Genomic DNA, 18,287 nt, shown 5'->3' with positions numbered 1-18,287 from the left:
CTCCTGGCATTAGTCGGACTGCTACAACTTTATCATGGGGACAAAGTCACTACGTAATTGAGGAATTAAAACAGAACGGATTTTCCTAACATTAAGGTGAGAAGATCTAAAGATGTGCCTGTGCATCTCCCCACATACTAACATTCAACGGCAACCCATTCAAACTAAGCTAACTCTGAACCAGACAATGTAAGAAAAGACCAACTTACAGAATCATAGAACGGTTTGGGTTGGAAGCGACCTCAAAGATCATCTAGTTCCAACCCCCCTGCCATGGGCAGGGAAACCCTCCACTACACCAGGTTTCCCAAAGCCTCATCCAACTTGGCCTTGAACACTTCCAGGGATGGGGCATCTACAACTTCTCTGGGCAACCTGTTCCAGTGTCTCACCACCCTCTGAGTGAAGAATTTCTTCCTTAGATCTAATCTAAATCTCCCCTCTTTCAGTTTAAATCCATTGCCCTTTGTCCTATCACTACATACCCTTGTAAAAAGTCCCTCTCCAGCTTTCCTGTAGGCCCCCTTCAGGTACTGGAAGCCTGCTAGAAGGTGTCCCTGGAGCCTTCTCTTCTCCAGGCTGAAGAGCCCCAACTCTCTCAGCCTGTCAACCTGCGGGTACTAAGTACATTTCTGCGTTGTACACGGCACATATATGGAGGAGACAGGACCGCAGGAACGACAGAGATGGCAAACGGCCAGAGCAACTGAAGGGTTAAGTGGAAACCGACGTGAACCAAGACAAACAGCGGCAGAGGCGCCTCATCTCCGCCCCGACCGTCCAGCGCCGGGAGATGAGGAAAGTGGCGGGAACCTCGCGGCGTCCTCGCGACTCCGGCCGTTCCCCGCGGCGGGAGGGGGGCAGGGCCCGGGGGCGCCGCCGCCGCCGCCTTCGGGCGACCGTAACCCAACCTGAGGCGCCGGCAGCGGCGCGCCCGGCGGGGACCGCCGCCGACTACCACGGCGGCGGCTGGTGCGCTCGGCTGCGGCCTCGGCCGCGGCCAGGGCTCGCCTTCCCTTAGCAGGGATTACCTCAGGCTCCGCGCCCGCCGCCACCCGACCGCGCTCACACGACGGCAGGAGCGCAGCCCCGGGGCTGGGAGCCCTCCTCATTCCCTCAGCGGCACTTCGCGCCTGACGCCGCACCGAGGCGAAGTCTCGGTGTCCGGCTACGACACCTCCACAACCACCGGCACAGCAACTAGACGCCCACCAGCCCACAGCCCGCCGCCATTCTCCCTCACTGATACGCGCCAGCCAGCGAGTACGCCCACCCGCCCGCCGTGCCCCCACCTCCCTCCGGAGGCGGGGCTCGGGGCCGTCCCGCGCGCCTGCCAATCAGCGGGCACAGACAGCCCCTGCCAATCAGTGGGCACAGACGGCCCCCGCCGCCGCGGAGGACTGTGGGACAGGTAGTCTCTACCCGCCCTCACCGCGTCACCAGGGCCCGGGCGAGAACTACCGGTCCCGGCGCGCCCCGCGACAGACCGGGGCTTGTGACCCGCCGCCGGGCAAGGGAGGGGCTCCGGCAGGAAGGCGGCGGAGGGGCCCGGTCACCCAGCCGCAGCGATGAGCTCGGCCCGGGAGTCTCAGGGCCACCACGGCCTCAAGCGAGCGGCCTCCCCCGATGTAAATGGGCGCGGGGCCTGGGGCGGCCGCACGGCGGGAGAGGGGGGGGAGGCGGCCGGGGGGAGGCGGCGGCGAGGCCCCGGTACGGCGCCCGAGCCCTGCGGCGGGACGCAGGGAAGGCCGCGGCCTTGCCGGCCGCCCGCTCCCTCGCGCTAACGGCCGTCCAGGGGGCAGCGGCCGGCGGAGGACCGCGGGGGAGGCGGTGGCGGTGGGCGAGGGGCCGCCGGGCCCGCCCCGGCGGAGGGGGCGGGCGGGCGCAGTCAGCGTGTGCTCCCGCAGGGCTCCAGCAGCTGGGAGGCGGCGGACCTCGGCAACGAGGAGCGGAAGCAGAAGTTCCTGCGGCTGATGGGCGCTGGGAAGGTGAGGCCGACCTGCTCCCCCCTTCTCCCCGCGGGCACACGGGGAGCCGAGCGGGAGGAATCCGCCCCAAAGCGGCGACGCGGGGTTTTCTATTTGCGATGCGGCAGAACCTCCCCGGAGGGAGGCTTGCTACAGGCCGCAGTGCTCCCTGAGGGAAAAGACAGCAGTCGAAGGCAGTCTCGCTTTGGGCCTCTCCTTTAAGGAGGATTTGGGTGTCACAGCTGCGGCTGTTATGTCAGCAGCTGTGTAACGCAAAAGATAGGTCTGAAATGTCAAGTCCCTGCTCGTCAGCTTCCTCCCCACCTCACACCTTTATACCTTCAGACCAGCCGAAAAATCTGTGGACACTTCAGAGAGAGTCCTTGTTACAAACTAACAAACCTGTGCACCAGGTCTGTAAAAGTCTCATTGGAAAAAAAAATTAAATCTTTAAAAGAATTGTAGCCTATAGACTAAACCAGCAAAATAGTAAACCTAATTAAGTAACCCAAGAAATATTTTTAAAGGAAAAATGCAGTTAAACAGTATTTCTACTATACTTTTTTCAAAAAATGCTGCAAACTAGCAAAATACAATCGTGCTTTTTCCATGTACAAACTGTTTTAGTATTGCAATTCTGCTTAACTTACCTTCAAGAAAAATAGTTTCACTTGTACTAGCTTATTTTGCTTGAATACAGTATTTTTGTAAGCCAGGATATTTTACTGTATTGCAGAGGTTAAAGTTAATGCTTCCTAATGGATAGGAATATTGTACCTTATTAAAGCTTCCCACTACCACTAATCTTAACGTCTATTTGGATGCTTAATGCTGCTTGCTATGTAATGCCTGTTCTTGCCTATAGGGATACACTTGCTAACGAGCAACTACTGAGGCAGTTTATTAGTGAGCAGTGCGAAAGTCTTACCTCATACTGTGACCAGTCTAAAAGTGGGATCATCATAAGATGCACAGACTGAACTATTGCATAGTTCCAGAGAAAGAGACTCGAAGGGTAAATTGTCAGAAGCTGAATTCACACTTGCCCAGCATTTTATAGTGTCGTTCTCGTATTGGATGATCACCGTTCCTCCTTGTTGAGCTGACGTACAAGCATGGTTTGTCGTGGCAAGAACCAGAATCGAATAGAACCAGCTTTGGGATGCGGGAAGAGTAAAGAGTATCTAGTTGTTGGGGTTTCTTTTTCAGAACACTTAACGAAACAAATTCATCAAGAGGCAGCAGTTGTTAGCTAGTAAAACTTACAGTCGGTTGTCAAGGTTTGACAGCAAAGCTTTTTCATTCGAGATTTCCAGAATGTTGGCAGAGCTGCAAGTGCATCCTAAAGCTCCAAAACAAACTGCCTTTTCTTTTAGAAAGAACATACTGGCCGCCTTGTTATCGGAGACCACAGATCAACCTCTCACTTCAGGACAGGTCAGTTTATCCAACAGCTGATACAAAGTTGGAAATCAAATGCTAATTTAGGAACATCCCAGTACTTTGAGCTTTGTAGATGTTGCAGGGAGGGATTTCAGGTTTCGTGGCTGAAGCTGAAGACAGGTTAGGCTGTAGAGTTGTAGAAGTTACTAATTTTTCTTGTTAGATTACTGACAAACAGTTTCTCTGGCTGCACTTACTTGCCTTGTAAACTTCAGGTGCAGCAAAGTACTTGATGGTTGGTTAAATTTGTGTAGGAGTGTCCTGGAAATACGGGCCTGTAGGTCCTCAGTCTTATTTTGCTTGGTACCTAGCAGTATTAGACTTCTTCCTTGCTGCCATGTATGGATATCCAAACCTCTAAATCGTTGTGCATGGAAAAGAACAGGGTTAATTCCGGCCCCCCCCCCCGATTACCAACTGAATAGAAATATCTCTGCCTTAAAGCAGTGAGGTAGAAGCTGAAATGATCTGCAAGGTCATCCTGGCAATCAACAATAATTTGATGTCATGTAGCACATGACCATGGTAACTTGTTATCAGGCTTGCTCAGGTAGTAAGTCAAAGTACATTGAAACCAAGCTGGGCTTGATTGTCTGAGAGAAGCTTGGATAAAGCTGTCTAGAATAGCAACTGTCAGAGTTCCAGAAAACTTCTTTCTCTGATACACTCCACTAGTAATTTTTCAGTTGATGAAAAACTATCTGTGGACCAAAACTCTAAAAGAAGCCTGAGGATTGGCTCCAGGTTCTGCTGTTAGTCTGCAGAGTAACTGAGAATCACTTCCTTATGCCTGAATTTCCTAGAAGGGAGATGATGCTTTCCCTAAGGAGTCATAAAGAATCAGTACTGCTTTGTTACTAGCAAGAAGTTAAGATGCTGTTTTTTCACCAAAAAAAAGCAGAACAGCTCTTTAATTAATGCTTTACTTCCTTGTCCAACATACAGTTATTGTCCTTTTATCATAACATATAGCTCTAACTTCCAGATGAAGAGACATTAATTTGTCATACAAGTTTTTAGTTTTACAGAGATGCACATTAAAAACTAGAGCGTCATCAGCCTATTGGTGGAAAAGTAGAGATTCCTACCTTTCACAGGAACAGAGGATTCTTAACTATTTTGGACCATATTTTCCCCCAGTAGGAATGATTCTTTATTTACTTACTCAAACAAGTAAAGGCCATGTAGAAGTAGCTCAAGAAAATTACTATTTCTACTAGTTCCTAAAGGTGGAAAAATGCAGAGCTGTAGTAACTGCTGCTGCTAATTCAGGATGCATGAAATAGTTTCAGATACAGCTCTGTAAACGAGAGGTAGTATTGTCCCAACTTCTGCTCCTTTATGTTAATCATGGTTTAATCACAGTAATCACGTGGTATGTAGCAAAGGTCAGAATCTTTCTCCTTGCTGTGATGTGCTGCAGTACTGGCAAGAAGCAGAGCTAAGTCATACTGGTTACACTCACCTTGTTCAGTGGAACATCCACTGGGCGTAGTGCAGCTCTCTGAACGCATCGGGTCTTAGGAACTTACTGTCCCATCTTTATATCAAAGCAATTTTGCCTGCAGACTCCATATGATTGCTTGTAAATCTGGTGCTTTGTGTGCAATAATACTCAAGCCAGTAGTTTTAGATGGCTAGATTTAAAACTTTTCCACATACACAATGTAATTTCACATAATTTGAATGAACCATAACCAAAGTACACTGGGCAATGCAGGGGAAGAAGACAAGAAAATGAATGAAGAACTGGAGTCTCAGTACCAGCAAAGCATGGACAGCACCATGTCTGGACGAAACCGGCGCCACTGTGGACTGGGTTTCAGTGAGGTAGGAAGCTGTTTATTTCTATAACGGTTTGGCTTTCATTTCACTAAGACAAGATGATGCATGGTTTAAAAATCCAATCACCCAAACTAGTGGCAAACTTCTGCTGTTTGGGTTAAAGGACAAACTAACTGCAGGCGCTTGACCTCTATTTGTGTACGCTGTGGTGGCCGTTTAGATGCCTGGAGATGATTGATGCTTCTCATTGTTCTGAAAAGTGATATGACATGCTTCATGCTCCATAGTAGTCAAGACTGGTTAGGACAGAAAGTGACAAATACATTAAATCAGGGTGTTGCCAAGGAGTACATAAGGCAGCAGGATAACCAACTGCGCTGTTGCCGAGAGCTAATTAATCTCAGCTTGTTGCAGTGAGGCACATACCTCTCTACGGTCTTGAAAAGTAAGTGGCTATAGAGGGGCCAGACAAGGGAGGTTTCCTGTACAGAGTCCTCCAGTGAGCTGACACCTGACCGGTCTTATACTTGCAAGCAATTCCATGGGAATGAGCAGGAAGAGAAGTGTGACAAAACCCAAGAGAGTAAGATTATTTGGAACATGTCTTCATCTGCCAATTGAAAGATGCAACAACTAATTTTTTTGCTAACTTTTAGCACCAGTTACTGCTTAAAACATAGCTGATGTTTCCAGAGTGAGTGAAACCACCTGTGCAGTGCTGAGAATTCTTAATATTACAGCCATGGAGGTTTTGATCTTCAGGACCATGAACAAAACGCCATTTTGGGATTGTTCTTAACAGTATCATTGGATTATTTCAGCATTCCTCATGCTGCAGTGTGCTAAACTTATTTTCAAAGATCAGTCATAAATGTGAATTCTTGATGGTGTAGCCATTAATTTCATTATGTTTCACTCCATGACAGATATTCAAGTGTCGTTATGTACTGCGTACAACAAAGTAAGGAATTACTAAACTGATGTCATCTGAAGCTTTTCAGACTCATTTATGGTGTCTTTAGGATTTCTGCTGTAACTAAATAAGAATGTGGCTGATGAAACCATGGATGCCATGGTTGGTATGGTTAAGCCCTTCAGTGGAGTTGCTTTCTGTGTAATAACTTGTATGTTGCAGACCTGTGTTTAGCAACATAGCTCATTTGAGTACTAAAATGAAAGAAGCCATTAAGCGAAACATTCTCACTGGGAAATTTTAAAAGATGCAATGGAGTTGCCAGGAAATAATGGTTTATCTGTCTCACAATGTGAACTTCTAGTTTCAGGAAGATGAAGAACAAGAAGAGTCAGCTGGACACTCCTCTGAAGAGAGTTCAGAGGACTCTGAAAGTGGCTCTGACTCGGAGCAAGAGGAGTCTGCAGAGGAGCTACAAGCTGCTGAAAAACATGATGAAGCTGAGGCTTCAGAAAACAAAAAAGAAGCAAAAAGCAACTATAAAATGATGTTTGTTAAAGCCAGTGGTTCATAACTGCAGATGTAACAGCTTTGTATTTGAAGTACAGTAAGCCTTATTGTTACAGTGCAAATTGGAGGACTGCTACAGCACAAACCTTTGTATTATGATTTTAAAAAGACCCCGTTAGCTGACAAAAAGTAGTATTTGCTTTCCATTGCCATGGATAACATTTTTATGGGCACAGTGATTACTGTTTTTTGTAAAGAGTATAAACTACTGGATGGAGAAATAAATTCTTTTTGTTCCTGCCCAGTCTCTACAATGTTATCTGAACTATCCCTCCCCTTATTCCATGCCAGATAAGGAAACTTCATGTTAGTGGTTTCTTTTGTTAGTACCCCAGTCTTGAATTTTTAACTATTAAGATTACATGTGAATTACTGGATGTTGCATTAGTTGTAAAATGTCAATATCAGCACTATTCTGTGATGTACTAGAGCTTTAAACAATGATTTTGTCTATAGATGCTCGTGTTTACAGGGCTAAGAGGAGAAATCACTCACTTGTGACAGTACTAATCCCCATATCCATCTGAAGTCCTACAGCAGTTGCATGGGAGAAGATGTTTTAGAAACGCATGATACAACAGAGGGCTCTAATTACTTCTTCAGCTTTATAACGAGGGGGATAAGCTGTGGTTCTTCTTACCTTTCAGTGGAAAAGAGTGATTTTTGAATTACTGGCTCCTGGTTATAGCACTGAGCTGTTATTAAAAACAACTCCTCCCGAAGAAACTAGTTTACTTTGAAAGAGAAAATATACTTTGATAATGAAAAGGATATAAAAATAATTTAGCTTTTTTAACTATAGAATACAGAGTTAAGATCCAAGCCCTTCTTCCCTTTCTCCCTGTACACACATCACTTGGAGGTTTAAGTCAATTACCACAAGAAGGTTATACCTCTCAAGTAAAGTTGATACAGTTAGTCAGGAGTTCAGTAACTCCTTCTAGCAAGATTTAAGCATATCCATTTCTCTGCAAATTAATAGTTCATTGTATTCAAGTAACAAATAAAAGATCAGAACTTTAAATTTAGACTTTGTTTCCTTTTAGTACATCAGACAGATCAACTGCCTCTCCTTGCTGGGAGAACGGGACATCTGATCTGTACCTCTAGTACAGCCTCATTCTCCCACAACAGCGTTACAAGAAACACTCCGGATGCTCGTGCAGAACCTCCCATTTCCGTGCACAATTAATGACGTGCAGACAACGTTTGCAGGCCACTTGGCTTACACGAAAGCAGCAGTGTGTACTATTGTTGTGTAACTATTGAACTTAAACATTAAAGCATCAGTTATTGGGGGAGGACTTGGAATAAGTTTCATTATGGAAAAAATAAAATGATTGTAAATAAAAACTGAGTGTAGATTTTGATTAATGTTTTACTATACTTGCATTTAATCCAAAATTTTTCAAAGTCATTCAGTTTTAAGAACAATGTTACAGCAGCCACTGACCATCAGTGGTTTGTATTTGATTTGTATGGATTTTTTTGCAAGCTTCTAATACATAAACAAAAATTAAAGTTGTTGTAAATGGTGATGAAAGAAAACCTCACCATGACTTAGGAAAGCTGCTCTATCTCCAGGAAGAGACAGAGGCCCTCTTCAAGAGATGAACCGATTGACTTTCCTAATAGACTGATACCATTTTTTTCCTATTTGGACACTCTGGCTGCCCTTCAACCAGCATTTCACTGTTAACTTCTTTTCAATGTGGCTGCTGGCCATTTTATGGCCTTGAGTGTAATTAGAAAATCCAGGTGTAGGCTGCAAAGTGCTGCACATACACTGACCTCTGCCTTCCCTGTCCCAGCACTGAAGCTAGTGCTGCTCTCGCCACCGTTTCTTCGGCAGCCGCGCAGCCTCCATGCCGATCTCTGAACTGGCCCATCAGCAGCGTGCATCAAAACAGGGACTCGCCTCAGAAGGTGACAGGATCCACTGCTGTAGACCCACCCTGCCAGGCAGAGGGCCCTGCTGCTTTCCCACCAGCCTCAGAGCACGTTAAAACCTCACCTCAGGGCTTTCCTCCACAATGCAACCAACCTGCAAAGTCAGAGGAAAGGCAGATCCAGCTGGCAGCCAGGGGTCTCTGCAGATAGAACAGGCTGCCACAAGGAGCACCATCGGGGCCTCTGCCCTGAATCGATTACAGCCTCTTGCCTTGTAAAACAGATTTGGCCATCAGTTCCAAATACAAATAAATCGACCACACGGGGATAATAGACAAACTGAAATTAAGCTATTCTAGTATCAGCTCTTACCAGGAAAAAAAAAAATCAACACAACCAAGTATGACATGTAATATTGTGAACATCTCATGAGGTTTGGTGTAACTCAGTTGTGATACTCACCTGCTAAGACTCATCTGCTCAAAATTGGAAGAGTTCTACACAATCACGTCGGTTTCTGTGTAACATTTATAAACATGTTATTAAGAACTTGCAGATTTATGTATGAAGCAGCCTGTCTAAGAAGCTTGTCTGTACACACTGAGAAAGGCTAATTTAGTTCAGCATAGATTGTGCAGTAAATGTTTCAATTCAGGAGTCAGTTTTAGCCACATTGGGTAGAGTCGTATCAGTGGTAGAGGCATGGATGGTAGCAGAATGGTTTCAGCTGTCATACTTATCAGAGACAGACAACACATGATAAATAAAGGTTGGTGTCTTGGCTGACACTGGTCAGATCTTTGCTTTTTCAGATTGGTAGGGAAGGAGCTCCCAGAGATGACAGCAGACACTGAATCATCTGCACTTGTCTTTTCAAACAAGGTTTGGCCACTAACATTTCTCAACCCAAAGACCAGCTTATTGCCATCTCAATAGAAAGGCAGAAGTCTGCCCATACTCCAACATGTCTTAGAAAGCAACTGATGAAAGTTAGGATCCGTCACAGAACAACCATCACATCTGGTAAAAGCTTTTACCAGTTTCTAAACCACACTGAAAATTTACCTACACAAAGGTCAATGCAGGTGCATCACCAGCATTTGGCTTTGGGAGACTGAAAACACCTGAACAGGCCGAAGGCACTGGTGTGCTTGTTCACCTTCCATCTGCCCTGGAATTGGGGACCCCTCAAGACGAGTACCATCACAGCCCCACAGCCCACCAGGTCCTGCAGTCACAAAAGAGGATACTTCTAAGGCAAGTAAAAAGGGATCCGTTTCTTTCTCAACATCGTACAGGAATTCTTCAAGGCCAAGAACACCAGATCTGTAAGTTGCCCTGTAGCTTTGTGCAACTGCTTTACAGTTTACTCTCCCTTTCTTCCTGAAGAGGAGGCTGACAACTTGATTCCTGAAAGCACAATTTATAGGCCAGCTTCAAAGTTATAGGTCCTTCTAAGGCTCTGGTTGGGGAATTCACATCAAAGACGACGTGTACATGTTGTTCTGATGCCAGAGAGGACGGTTGGTAGAAATCTCTGTGGATTTGCTACAGTCCCCAGAACAGGGATTAAATTATGCACTGAAGCTGCCTCTGTAAACTGCAGGAGACAAAGAGAATAAGTGGCAGTGCAGTACCTCATAATCAAAGCCTGCCATGGTATTTGCATCAGTCTCTTGGAAGCTGTCAGGGGATTAAGAGAAGGGACATGTGTCAAGGTACCCTCACCGAAGGGACAAAGCAGAAGTTGGTTTCATTTGCTTTTAAGACTGCCACCTTGACTGCACTTCTCCCAAGAAAAATATCGGAGTAATACACAGGTGTACAGCATCATGATGGAGAGATAAAAGTTTCCTTAGTTTTTGCACAACATTAAAGAAACAAAATACTTAGTGATTTAATATAATTTGATTTGGTTTTGATGTGCAGGTGCAGAATGAGATCACACTGACAGTTTGTACTATTATCTATCCAAATCCAGTACCATTTATGGTGTCCATAGTTCAGGAAGATCTAGTTGAGAAAAAAAAAAAAAAGACGACTGAAAAGTAACATGCATCAGAACAGAGGGTTTTTTTATCATCAGTAAATAAAAAAAACCCAACTTCCTTCCTTTGAACTTTTTTCACAACTGCCCACCTTGAGCTGCAGGGAAATTCTCTCAAACCATTACCACAGGTGTTCTTAAGACAAGCATATCAAGCTACATTAAAGACTGCAGAAAGGTTTGACAATCTGAACTGGCTCCTTTTCACCTTCATATTTATTGCTAAAGCTTTAAAACAAATGCAAGTGAAGCTTTTGATCCTTAACTGGTTGGGGCCAAGTCGTCTTCTTCCTGTAACAGCCACTAAAGAGTTGTAATTGTGATCTGTACGTAAGGATGTAGTAACAGAACATCACTTTCCAGATTTTTTTTTTTTGTCAAAAAGACTTCTTAACATAAGAAATCAATACTAGACACACACAAAAAAATAGAGAACAAATTTACTCAGTAGTCAACCGATGGAGCCACAACCCCGATCCTGAATAAAATCTGTGTATAAAATCATTTGCCAAGTCACTTTTAAACTGGATTCAGTAAAGACAACTGAAGAGTCCTCAGGCATACAGAAGGCTTTGAGGAAGCCAAAGGACACAGCTACATTCATAAGACGTTGCTCTCTGTTCTCTCTGGGCCTCTCATCCAGGCTAGGGCTTGGGAAGTAAGCAGAGCAGCCAGTTCTGGCACTCGCCTCAGCAGTGTTTCCTCAGCTTTTGCTGATTCTGTGTCTTAGCACCAAAGGAAAGAAAAATGGGATCAACCTATGTGTGTGTATGAGTTCACAATGCCCAACTCATACACACAGACAGACTACAACTGTGTCGGGCAGAAGACAAAATCCTGTTCCACATTGGGAGAAGATGCTCAAAGATGCAGTATGGAAGAAGCAGAGCAGAGACATAGAACTGTTTATCACGAACCAAGCAGTCAGAAAAGCCAACAATACAGACAATATAAGAAACAAATAGAATTAGCAGTGACTTCTCCAATGTCAACTTTTTCCCCCAGAGTGGTACAACTCACTGGAACTAAATGTCGCCAGCTACTTAATTTCACTAGGGTTGCATTTCACATAAGCCATCAGCCAGAGTTTCAAAAAACCTCCAAAAACCTCCTATGTCTCAACAGATGAACAGGAAAACAATGTTAACACTTTTCTCAATTCTGGCTCTAGAGACAAAATCAAGCCAGCCCGAAACCCCTTTGTCCTTTGAGCTTACAACACTATTCCATCAATAACTGCTCCAAAAACGCTGCCCAATTCTGTTAGTGTTTTGTTTGGAGGCTGTTTTGCACTCTCTGTGAGACAACCAGGAGCACTGGCAGGTAAATAACAAGTACACAGTGCACAAATGTGCACACATGCAATACTTTCTGAGTTTATTTACTTCCATAATTAGAGCTCAAAGTTATTCTGTCATCTCCTGGTAATTTCATGGTAGGCTTTACAATTTTACCTTCCCCTTAGGTTTACCTGTATTTTAACATTCAAAGTATGGTTGTTGCACAGAATACCTCAACAGACTTGTATTAAAAATGCTCTTTAAAATTCCAAAGCTTTGAACTAAAGAAATATCTCACGAAGTTTTCATGGAAAGTTCATCTCGGTTGGTTCAGTTCAGCTACAGTTAGATGCACCTTTTCAAATAATGGAAAAAAAAAATGTAAAGGGGTCAGACCTAATCAATACAGTTGTTCAAACAGAATTTCAGGCACTGTGATGTGTGCATTTTTTGTGCTCTTTCTTTGTACTGCTCCACTAAGAAGAAAGGTTGCTTTTGCTAGTAGAGCAATAAAAGTCTTAGCCTTTTGAATACAGCCAAATAACCAATGGGAATGTTTACTAGGTGTGGAAAATATAGCAATTTTTCATGTTTTTCTTGTGCATGGCTTTGTTCTTTTTATAACTACGCAATACATAGACACATATATACACACACACAAGGCACAAGCACTTTAAAATACCCAAAGACAGACATAAATCAGAGGGGTAACATCAGATCATGCCTTCTGTAACTTCAAAGTTTTGACACTAAGTAAATCTGGTCTTTCCTTCATATAACATCCAGAAGTTAATTGCTAAGACACAGGGGAAATATATGGTTTTACAGAGGGGAACAGACGATGACATAAAATACATACACATACATTTGAAGATCTGGAAATCAAATGTGTAAATGGTGCAGGTGGAAAAATAACAGTGTAAAGAATACCAGAACATGTTGGGAGTGCTCTGCTTTCCCAAAACATCAACCCCTGCCTCCAAAGGCTATGAGGTACCTGAGACCACCTCGCTTGACCTTCAACAATTTTTTTGAAACAGCAACACACAAGTTTAGTAGCATCTTTCAGTAGCTTTTAGTTCCACACATAAGCAACTTTCCGTAATAGAATCTCTTAATACAGTTGCTTCCTGAAAGACCTTTCTAGCTAGGTTTTTTTCCCCAACTATTCTGAAACAGTCTGGATGCCTCTAACTACTGCTACTGTCCAGTCCTTCAAAACAAATAGCTTTCCATAGATATACAAAGACAAGCAACAGCTCTATGGCTCAACAGGATTTCCTAGCAGCCCAGCAATACATACAAACTCCAAATAAAAGCAGTGAAAAATAGGGGGCTGGGGGGTGTTATGCAAGTTCAAAAAGGCGGAAGCAGTGCTACTTACCAGTATCAGGCTGTAGTTCTCTAAATTCAGCTATGCAATAAAATTTTAATAACTTAAGTTGAAGAAATTGAAAACAGATATACATGAGAAGTCAGTCTGCGTAATTTTTGCTTGGTGTAACATTACAAAACATTAATTAGAAAACAGCACCTTCAAAAGAAGAACTGATACTGCTTTTTAATGAGTTTCTGTTTCATTAATTATAATTAGTCCCAAACACTTAAGATGCTTAATAGGCAGAGGAAAAAAAAAAAAAAAAAAGCCACTTTCTGACCAAAACTACATCGATGTGCAAGTAAATGACATTTTTTTCTAGTCTTAATATTAGAGAGTAGTGTGTAACACCCACAAAACAGCATTTTGATTAAAAGAAACAGAATTGAAAAAGGAAATTGACGTGAAACGAACACCACATGCATACAAAAATTAGCCCTAATTATTTAAAAACTACACCCATCCCTGCAAAAAAGATGGTTACTGGAGAACAGCATTTGACATATTCAATAAAAAGTTTTGGAAGAAAAATTATCTTGATAATTTTTTCCCAAATATGGAATTAACTATGGACACAGATCAAAATCTTTAGAAAGACTAATTTTGTTAAAAACATCAACGGTGTACCTATTTAGGGCAAAATCCTCCTCTTTCACACAAGCTTGAATGAGCAGATTTTGTGTGTGAGATCATAGGAAACAAAATTGTCATCTCCCACAACCTGCAGAGCAGAAGTGCCTGCACCCCTTTTCCTTCATTGCTAGGGCAACAGATGGAATGTGGAGTCACTGGCTGCTGCAGTTCAGGAACCCATGGGCTGTGCTCTTCACCCACCAATTATGGCCACATATTCTTCCCTCCTGCATAACAAAGCCTCTGGAGAAAGAATGCAGTTTCAGTGAACCACAAAACGTGGTCAAAAGCTCCTTTGTGTGCCTGGGAAACAGGATGAGCATGTCTAAGCAGCTCAGCTCCCAGTATCTGCTGCAGCACCTGAAGGTCAAGTACTCACATTCTCAAATATTCGCTCTCAAGTTCACAGAGTCAACACCAAGCCACAGGAACACCTCTAACTGCTTCTTTAGAGATTAAGTTTCAGAAGAATTAAACATTTCCACTGGTCTCCATCAAACTGATGTCGTTTCAGGGAACAGTTATAGTGTAAATCATGGCTGGTTAGCTGCTACCGAAAATCTGCTTTGCCAGCTGCCCACCAACCCTCTCTTTGGTCAATACCTTATTCACATACAGTGCACATGTTACTATGTGATGCCTCCAGGTTGTTTTGTTTTTGTTTGTTGTTGTTGTTGTTGTTGATGTTGGTTGTTTTAAAATGAAGTTACTCTTGATACTTTATTTCACCAGAAATTAAAGGGCTAAGAAGCTGTCAGACAAACATATGTATCTATGAGATAGAAAGGACAGTATTGTAGTCATTGTGTTGAGGGAACTACCCTGAAAAACCTTTCTATTCAAGAATAAAGACAGATTTAATCAAATGCTAAGAAATATTTCTAAAACAAAAAAAGGAAAATAAAAATGAAACTTTGGTGTAGGGGGAACCTGATCCAAATTCCAGTGCAAAACTGGAGAACTTCAATAGGATTTGAATCAAAGAAGAGCAAAATGTGGTAAAAGCACAAACAGCTCTGGATTTTCGACCACATGGATGCTGATAAGAGAGCAGACACGACAAAGGCAACAGGAGGCAGTTATGTTAATATTTTAATCTGTACATATACCATTTTCCAAACTGTTACATTTTATTTAAATTAATGTTTTCTTGCAAAATATTCATTTATGCTTTCAAAACTTTTTTATAAAGGCAAAAATAAATCATTATTTTGGCAAAAGGTTTTGAAGTTGATACTGGCAGTATTGAGGTAAAATAGATTGCGTTAGCTAAATATATACTTTTAAGAATATTTCTGAGTACAGCGTTAATATAATATGATTTGTCTTAAAGTCTGAAACTTGAAGGTCAATTTCAAGAGTTCTGTAGCTATTACTTGAATACAGCAAATGAACAAGTTAGTGGTTTCACAAAATACTGAATGAGTATTTCTCAGTCATTTCTCATCCAGAGCTGAACTCAACTAATAATTACATAATGGGAAAGTTTTGCATGTCTTGCATTCAACGCGTACAGTTTTTTTCAAGTAAAGTAGTTGCAGCAATTCATTTCATCTTATTTTCTCCATATGTAACTACCTCACCCTTTGCCCTATACGTAAGTAAAACACTGAATTTCAAAGTTTGGCAAAGTTAAGCAAGCACCAGCTGAATATACATACGAAATTAGCAGGTGCCACATTACATTAGTTTTGCTGTTTCCAGGATAAATACTAGTCAATACATCATATTGTAATGTTTATTGGAAAAAAAAACATATTTACTAGTAAAATGACATATCCTATTATTTTTCTTATTGTTTAGTTCACATATTTTAATTAAAAGCTTTCTTTCACGTATCAGCTTTCGAAAAATTATAATATGTTAGCTGTTTGTTACTGAGGGGACAGCACTACTGTCAAAAGCAACCTAGCATACTGCGTATTGATACCAGCAAGTTAATAATATGGGATCGAAAAATGAAATGGGAGTTAAAACTGGCTTTCATTATGGCTTTCATGGAAAATTTCAGCTCTACAGTTGTTACTGATATTTAGAAATCCAAGTTAAAAGTTCCTTGCAATGCATTATTTAATGGGCAAAAGGGTGGGTGATTAACTCTACAAACATATTCAATCCAAAACACCCTTTCGGCAAATCTCTCACTTCTGTTTGCTCTACCCATACCCTATGAATGTGCTTCTAGGTTTGTTCAAATTTACATTTTTTTCATGAAACTTTACATTGTGCATCTGAACCTGAGGGGGAAGTAACAGTATCTTTTAACATCTATGCAAGTAGTTTCTCTTAAAATGAATTCAGCCCTTGATTTAAAAAAATCCTAAAATACATTGCCCTAAAAATACATTGTCAGTATTTTACAGAGTTTATTAAAAGTGCCATTTATTCATATAAAAAGTCTGAACTAAACTGAAGTCAAAATAAAATGATTTGCAATTCTCTTCATTTTCATAGAAAATCCCCCTATTATTCTCTGAATGTATTTCCAGAAGAACATGTCATCAGTCGATGAGCATCTTCACAGGAAGCTGGTAATGAATCTCCTTTCTTCCACACGGTGTCACTAGGTGGGATTTGCTTTGAGTCTTACGTCAGTGTTCACTTACTGCTTTGGCTAGCATGAAGTAAAATAAAACATGGTTAAATATTCAGGGGAGTACGCTAACGCCAAGCACTAAGTACTTTCAGGAAACATTTTTTTTTTATTAAAGCCTTCTGTAGTTTGACAGAACGGACAATTCATATAGACACATTAAGCAAACAATTATCTAATGATGCCACTGATGTTCAAACTCCATGTTGCTGGTTATTGCAATTATTTTCTTGATAATTTTCTTGAAAAAAAGGTAAGGGTTTTTATATATATGTATTATATATATAAATAAATACAAATACATATCTATACATACACATGTATATCTGTATGTATGCATATTTATATAGACATGCGATACATGTGGTTTTAAGTGAGTCTGGAATCACAGAATGGTTGGGGTAGGAAGGGACCTCTGAAGGTCATCTGGTCCAAGCCCCCTGCTCAAGTCTAATACCCTGGAACCATACGGTTATTTTTCTGGGTTCGGGAGGCGACACATGGATAGCCTATTTGCATGCAAAGATCTTGTGATAGCAATAATCAACTAGCATATCCCTAGATATATTACTAGAGTCAAGTGTAATTCAGACACAGCAAAAATGGTAGGTTCCAGTTCTCAGAAAGATGAACTGAACCAGAAAAGCAAACAGCTACTTCCATCAGGCTCTGTAGAGGCTCCTAATGTCTATACACCTCTCTTGATGTAAATTTGTCATTTTTCACAGGCCTTGTTGAAGGCAGGTCACTGCCTGCTTGGGCCTTTCTGATTATGTGCTTATTTTTATTTAAGTTTTTATTTTTTGCACGGACATTCGACTCAGATTACTGACAATGAAAACAAAAGTATCTGAAGATTAACACTATTTGAGGTATTCACTTAATCAACCCTCTTTACGACTTCATCTATGTTTTATCTTTTTGTCCAATATCAGGCTATAAAATCAGGCTGAAGGAAATCAGAAAGGCAAGAATAATTTCAAAGGAAACTATGGAAGCATGGAGAGTGTCTTAACTAAGGGCACACTTAGCAGTTAAATATCACAATATTTACAGGTTTTTCCTATTTCAAAGGAGAGAAAACTCTGAAAATACTACTGGAAAGAGACGATACACATTTCTTTATAAGGACAATGAAATTATCGTAATTTTCATACTTGAAATGGCAAAATAACCTAATCGGAGACAAAAATGAAGTTTTCTGTTAACACAATCCAATGAAAAACACATCGAAAGCATGAAAAAGTCAAACACGATATTGTAGAATTAGTTATAAAGGGCCAAATTTTCAGCTCACCTCAATCAAGACTCCGATGCTTGCTCAGATGTAAGACACCAGCCCATAAAAGAACCCCCTGCTTATACAACTTTGTTTGCACTTTGGATTCTCGTGTGCAGCAACTGCACGTGCCACGCACAGGCAAACACGCCTCCGCACCCCTGCGGTAGCCACAGGAGTACACAACACACGCCGCCGGAGTACAAACCGCTGCTGAAAATCTGGCCCCATGCAACCAACAGTACAAACGTCTCCTTCCTTCACCACAGCAAGGTTATGGAAGCGTTTTATCCATAGAAGGACAGCAGTTATTTGAAGACTTTATTAGCCCACATGTTAGCTCATTAGAAGCAATGCTTACAAGAAAAAAGGTTTCTGAAAAATAGATGCATGCGTTCATTTGGATCTAGTTTAGGTTTAGTAAAAATGTTAAAATTCAGCAAGCCACAGCAAAGGCACAATGGCAAATCAGACATGCCGAGAGCAGTTAGTTCTTACTTTTAAGGTGT

At 42.0% G+C, this 18,287-nt stretch overlaps 1 protein-coding gene across 2 annotated transcripts; it reads left to right on the top strand.

Annotated features, from left to right (window-relative positions):
• Window positions 1-1,527: 1,527 nt before the first annotated feature.
• Window positions 1,528-8,025, top strand: C6H11orf58 (chromosome 6 C11orf58 homolog). Of its 2 annotated transcripts, none has more exons than XM_086613805.1 (5): window positions 1,528-1,628; window positions 1,908-1,988; window positions 3,344-3,404; window positions 5,131-5,240; window positions 6,473-8,025. In XM_086613805.1, the coding sequence occupies exons 1-5, from the start codon at window positions 1,569-1,571 to the stop codon at window positions 6,680-6,682; spliced, it is 522 nt and encodes a 173-aa protein (XP_086469931.1). In that variant the 5' UTR covers window positions 1,528-1,568; the 3' UTR covers window positions 6,683-8,025. The 2 variants fall into 2 exon arrangements, with proteins under 2 accessions (XP_086469931.1, XP_086469932.1); XM_086613806.1 differs by having other exon boundaries at window positions 1,893-1,988; window positions 5,131-5,250; window positions 6,483-8,025.
• The last annotated feature ends 10,262 nt before the right edge of the window (window positions 8,026-18,287 follow it).

The sequence above is a fragment of the Tauraco erythrolophus genome, chromosome 6 (genome assembly GCF_009769465.1).
Source record: "Tauraco erythrolophus isolate bTauEry1 chromosome 6, bTauEry1.pri, whole genome shotgun sequence".
NCBI lineage: Eukaryota > Metazoa > Chordata > Aves > Musophagiformes > Musophagidae > Tauraco > Tauraco erythrolophus.
The sequence above is the reverse complement of the archived record's forward strand: the minus strand, read 5'-3'. Positions and strand labels throughout refer to the sequence as shown.